General features: G+C 39.1%; 1 protein-coding gene across 2 annotated transcripts; it reads right to left on the reverse strand.

Annotated features, from left to right (window-relative positions):
* Positions 1-528: 528 nt before the first annotated feature.
* LOC100488874 lies at positions 529-3,411 on the reverse strand. 2 transcript variants are annotated; one of them, XM_002932153.5, is made up of 2 exons: positions 2,956-3,411; positions 529-1,228 (listed from the first exon to the last, which is right to left on the reverse strand). In XM_002932153.5, the coding sequence occupies exons 1-2, from the start codon at positions 3,023-3,025 to the stop codon at positions 915-917; spliced, it is 384 nt and encodes a 127-aa protein (XP_002932199.1). In that variant the 5' UTR covers positions 3,026-3,411; the 3' UTR covers positions 529-914. The 2 variants fall into 2 exon arrangements, with proteins under 2 accessions (XP_002932199.1, XP_017949119.1); XM_018093630.2 differs by lacking the exon at positions 2,956-3,411 and adding an exon at positions 1,930-1,948.
* Positions 3,412-5,867: the final 2,456 nt, after the last annotated feature.

Here is a 5,867-nt window from a genome sequence, read left to right on the forward strand (position 1 = left end):
CCACAAAGGCATTAATGGCACATCCCAGCATTGTTCCCTGAACAAACTCAGTAACACTCACCTACAGTATATAAAACCTGTCCTCATTATATGCATGGGGTCACTGCAATATTATATGCTAGGCAGCTTTAAAAGCATGGCACTCCTACAATTAAATTATGAATAATAAATATAGTTTAGCTTAATAAGCTGTATGATAGCATTACTAATACTCATGCCCTGACATTAGACACTTTTTTATCCCCTCTCTAATGTGCCAGATTACTAGTAGCCTTCTAAATACGTCAGAAAATATTCAGATAGGTTTTCACAGCTGAAAGATGTATTTCTTGTAATGCAAGAGGGAATTCTCAAATGTAAAAAAATCTACAGTAAAAAAGGTAGGTGGACTGCAGTATGTTCTTATGTTGCCTATACCAAGGTGCTGCCACAGTTGTGAGATGCTTTGTGTGTGTTTAAGTATCACATAAGGGTAAAGTATGTTAGTCAGTATGTTTTCCCTAAGGAACCAATAGCTTTACAGAAAAATAATTAGAACGAGATATTTATTCTGAGCACTATACTCTATAACCATGTACAACATAATAAAAATGTTGCTTCAGAGTCAGTTTTTTGTTTGTTTCTGAGGTCATGGTTTACTGACAGAATAGAAAGTCTAATTATTTAAAAACAATAGTATAGACAAGTCACTTGAAGTCTAGAAAAGGTAATTTAAATGTTTACTAAAATGTAGTTAAAACAAAGGATAAAAAGCATTGCAGCTATACAGGGAGGTTCTCCTAGGCCTTCATTTCATAGTCAGCAGATACATAGTCCAGATATCATTCAGTTATCTCCTGAAGCAATGAAAGGGACAGGCAGTATAATATGAGGTGCTAGTAAGAATTACATTTGGTTTAGTAATCCTGACACAGTCACACATTGCGTTTCATCTTCAGAAGGTTCTTGTCCCATGTGTCTAGAAGTCTATCTAGTTTGTTGCTCTGAGCAAATTTTATGAAATGCTTGACCTGAGACAGTGTCATTTTTCCATCTCTGATTTTTCTCAGGATGAAGGCCAAAAGCTCATTAGCTGCTGCAAGCTGGTCATGGTTCAACTGTGACCTCTCAATCTTCATTTTAATCTTTTCTCGTATCAGTAGAACATCTCGCCGCATTTCAGAGTCTGTCAGCTTCTCAGCTGCTTCTCCAACCTTGTCAACTTTATTCAGGATCTCATGAATGGAATCTGTGCAAAAATATGGAAGGAAATACAGGTTGAGTGGCATATGACTGATGAGTGTAGATTCTTACTGTGGCAAAACAAAAACTAGCAGGGAGCTTGTTCAAGACACTGGCCTAGGCACCCATCCTACTTTGTCCATCAAAAAGACAATAAGATGTATAAGTGAATGGGAACCACACACGGCCTAGCAAGCCTCAATTCCGGTTGCTGCCAAAAAAGGGGTTTGAGGTAGGGTTACCAAATTATATTAAATCTTAAACAATCTAAAAATCCAGTTAGAAAGGCTGAAATGATTTCAATTTACATGCAACATGCATTTACTAGAGGTGACCTGTTAACCATGGGTTAGGCAAAAAGCTACAGTTCTGCAGCCTGTAAGTTGTTAATTCTTATATTACAAAATGTGGTCAGTCATGTAAGAACTGGTTATACATAGATTATTCATAGTGTGTGTGTGTATTTTATTACTATTGCCCCCCCCCCCTCCTCTCCGGCCTGTTGTTGAGCTGCTTTCTGTGCACAAAAAATATTAATGCTTTGCTGGAAGCTGGTACATCACATCATGCCTGTCCCCCTGGGAATCAGTACTCTGATACTGGTTCCATAATAGTCAGAAGGGTGTAACTATTCATTTACTGCAGTAACTGCAGTCTTGCAGCAACTAGATGGAAGCATATAATAAAAGGAAAAATAAGGACCCTTACACATGGGCCAGGGCTGAAATTAGGGGTAGGCCGAAGAGTCACATGCCTAGGGCACAATGCTGTGGGGGAGTTCTAGGGGATAACACTGCCACCTTCTCTAACTCTGGCCCTTTGTGCATTCTTAGGGGAGCTAGTGGCGATTGGGAGGAGAGCTTAGTTAGCCTGATTCTGAAAATCTACAACATCTGATATCTAAAATCTACAGGGATGTATATAGAGGATGTCTACTGATCACTTTTAAACCAAACATTTAGACTTCACATACACAATGGCTGAGCAATCACTTTAGATGTATACCACATTAAACACACCACGTTCTTCCTTATGGGGCTATACTTACACAGGCACATGTAAGTACCTGCAGGTGCAACAAGCAGGAGTTTGGCTGTTACATGCACCTGTGTTAGAACAGCCCCATAAGGATTCTTAACCCTTTGTAAGTCAGCGCTTTATGTTGTACAGTGTGTTGCTAGTAAACAGCAAAGACATATATCAAAGGGAAACTTAGAAATGCAGAATATATGGAGCTTGCATGCAGTTTCTTTTTGGAATCAGATTCTGAATTAAATTAGCACTTGAATGGGCCAAAAGGGTGCTTTATTGTTGCTGAACTACAATGCCCACAACTTCCCAAAAGCCAAACTAAAGGCCACAGTTGGGGAACATTGCATTGCTGTCTTGACTTGTTATGGCTATGACACATGGGGCTACTTGTAACCAGTTACAAAACACCAGAAATACCAATATTGAGAATTAAAACACACAGAGACAATTATCAGTATTGTCTATTTTGTAGTCACTACAAGTAGCTCCATGTATCATTGCCCTTATACCCCACTTTCACTCTGTGGGACCCAGTAGGTACAAGAAGCAGTGCAGTCACCCTAATATAAGCACCCCTGTGACACACACCTATCCAGAGATAACAAAAGACATGCCACTGAATAGTTCTTATTAACTATTTCTAACTAAGTTGCTCCCACCATATTTTTACAGATAACCATATAACAAAGCTACATTACTCACTTTTTTCTCCAGCTAAAGCCAAAGCAGCCCACAGCAAGGCAAGGCCCACAACTGCCTGCATTCTGTCCATTCTCCAACAACTGAAACCCAGCTGCCCTGTATTTCAGATAAAATCCCCCTGGTAATTAGCACTGCTCAGTTGGGCTGAAGCTAGCAGCAAGGCCTCTGGTGTCAGATTATTAATCTGTGATTCCCAGTAGCATTTAAAGGAAAAGTTTACTGTTTTGTACCTTCTATGAAGATTAACTAGGGATTCACAAAAGTGCCATTAAGACAAATTTGGCATTGCATTGATATAAAAATGTTTGTTTACACCAGCAATGTAGCCAATTTAACTCCACCCTTATGAATTTGATGTTATTAGCTCCCTCTTTCTGAATGCGATTATTCAATGGTCAGTACTGCCTTGTAGCAAAAGCCAGCTTTCCTCCAGCCAATACTCCACTGCATACTTCTTCACAGGTCTGCTAAACTTTTGGCTTCTGTTGCATTGCTTTAAATATCAGACCTTCAGGGCAGAGCACTGAAAGAGACCTAAAGATGCTGCTTTAAAAAGCAATTACATTTACAAATAACTATAAAACCAGTGAATATTTTTAATGAATATATATTGGAGTTTTATATTTTTTTATATTGGAATTAAAATGTATGTTTAACTGTGCAAAATATTATTTTTGGATTTACATTCACTTTAAATCAATCATTCTACTAATTAATTAATTTAAGGTAGTGGTTCTCACTCCACTAAAGGGTCAAGTGCAGTGGCTGGTGGTGCCTATTTGTCCATCTAGATGTCCCTGGAAGCCTATTTATAGTTAGATATGGCTAGTGGACATGTGTTTGTTCTCCTCTGTTCTCAAAGAGACTATGGCAACACCCCAATTCCCAATGTGCCATAGGACATAGGAAAAACAGCTTGAATCTCCTCCATTAAGCCTGACAGAAATAAGTTCTCCATAAAAAGTGGCATAGGTACATATTATAGTAATATAATTGTCAGTACAAAATCAGCCACATGATGGCAGTGTCAGCCCCATAAACACAAAATTCTTTGGCAATTGTAGGTTTATTTTTGCATGGCTTCTACGTTTTCTCTCCTTAGCCTTGCCAATATGTTCACAAACTCTGTAAATGTCCTCTAAAGTGATTTTGGGACTAGAGTCAAAAAAGAAATGGAGAAATCGGGCCTACAGCTGCAAGTGTCAGTTCTACCAACCAAGAATGCAAATTAAGAAAATGTACATAAACATGGCACGTACTGAACACTTGGTAGTTAACCTATGGCAGAGGAGTATAAAGCTTTTTTTTTGCCCTACTAAGAGAAATCTAACTTTTTGATATGATTTAATAAAAGCCAAATCTAGTGCACAGAAAAGTTGGAAGGGTTAAAACCCTGTTTCTTAAACTAAAGATTGAATGGTTGCCATATATTGATGGCTAACAGCTTCCAGGATTATTTAATATATTATCATCCGTTAAAGCATGCTGGGATATGTAGTCCAGCAGCATCAGGGACCCAAGGTAAAGAGGGCGTTAGAGGGAGAAAGTCATTCCAAATTATTATTTCATTATTATGCTTTTAGTAGTTCCAGATCATTTAATTGTGCTTAATATGTCCAGTTTTCATAAACTAGCATATTAGTGGTAACTATATAGTGGAGCTGGTCCCTCTGTGGGGGTCCTGGAACAGTGACTGGAGGGCTCAACATGAAGGCAAAGTAGGATGAGACTTGGGGAAAATGCCTATTTGATCTTATATAATTGCTCATGGGGATTCTGTTATGATTTTTATGGTGCACTTTTTATTTCTAAATTACATTGTTTATATAAATAATTCATTCTACCATTTAAAATGTTATTCTTGAACCAACAAATGTATTTTTTTTAAATTTGGTGTGTAGGCGCCATCTCAGTGTATTGTGCCTGAGTCTGAGCTTTCAGAAGGAGCCAGCGCTACACATTAGAACTGCTTTCAGATAAACTATTGTTTCTTCTACTCCCATGTAACTGGAGGAGTCCCAAGCCAGACTTGGGTTTCTTACTATTGCATACTATTCTAATATCTACTGGGAGCTGCTATCTTGCTCCCTTCCCATTGTTCTGCTGATCAGCTGCTGGGGAGGGGGGTGATATCACTCCAATTTGCAGCGCACCAGTAAAGTGTGACTGAAGTTTATCAGAGCACAGGTCACATGACTGTGGCACCCTGGGAAATGCAGAATATATTTAGCCCCATGTGAAATTTCAAAAGCTCTATTAACTGATGTGTTTTCCCATGATAGTATTCCTTTAATGACTGATAAAGCATTTCTTTTATATATTTGTGTAACCCCTTTTTGGTTGTGATACAGACAAGTCCAGCTGGAATGAATTAGAGCATGGGGTAGAATGAACTGGGGTACATGGGGTATGGAGAGTGTTGTTGACCTATACCTCCCTATAGACACCAGTAGCTCTTTGCAGCAAAATAAAACTGGGTTTTCTTGTCCAAGGCAATGAAATGAAGGGTTCAGGACAGATATATGTATAATAGATGCACAATAGATGCAGGTTCAATAATACAGAGCATGCAGAATAATAATGCACCACTGTGGAGAGCAGCTTGGGCAGTAAAGAATGCTCTTAGGATTTTTACCTATAGTGGTCCGGTTCCCATACAGCAGACCTGGACCAGAGAGAATGAATCAAAGCCTACATGCCTCCCTCCCTTGGATTCTGCACTAATGCAGTTAGAGCTGGATCCGAAGGCTGTGCTGCAGGTCTTTGCAGACTGCAATGGAGCGCCGAGGCCTGTGGCCATTAGCAGACAGCAGAGCACAGTGTGCAAAGTGCAAAAAAATGGGGGATTGCGAAGGTGTGAAAAGGTGTTTTTTACAATGAGTGTTGTCAAATTCCCACCCTGAAGTGGTTGT

This window comes from Xenopus tropicalis, chromosome 4 (genome assembly GCF_000004195.4).
Source record: "Xenopus tropicalis strain Nigerian chromosome 4, UCB_Xtro_10.0, whole genome shotgun sequence".
NCBI lineage: Eukaryota > Metazoa > Chordata > Amphibia > Anura > Pipidae > Xenopus > Xenopus tropicalis.

Bases quoted from the DNA above. Each gene is read 5' to 3' on its own strand.
- LOC100488874 (XM_002932153.5), bottom strand. From the start codon at position 3,025: ATGGACAGAATGCAGGCAGTTGTGGGCCTTGCCTTGCTGTGGGCTGCT. The intron at 1,229-2,955 runs GTGAGTAATGTA...ATTTTTGCACAG, and splicing joins GGCTTTAGCTGGAGAAAAAA to ATTCCATTCATGAGATCCTG.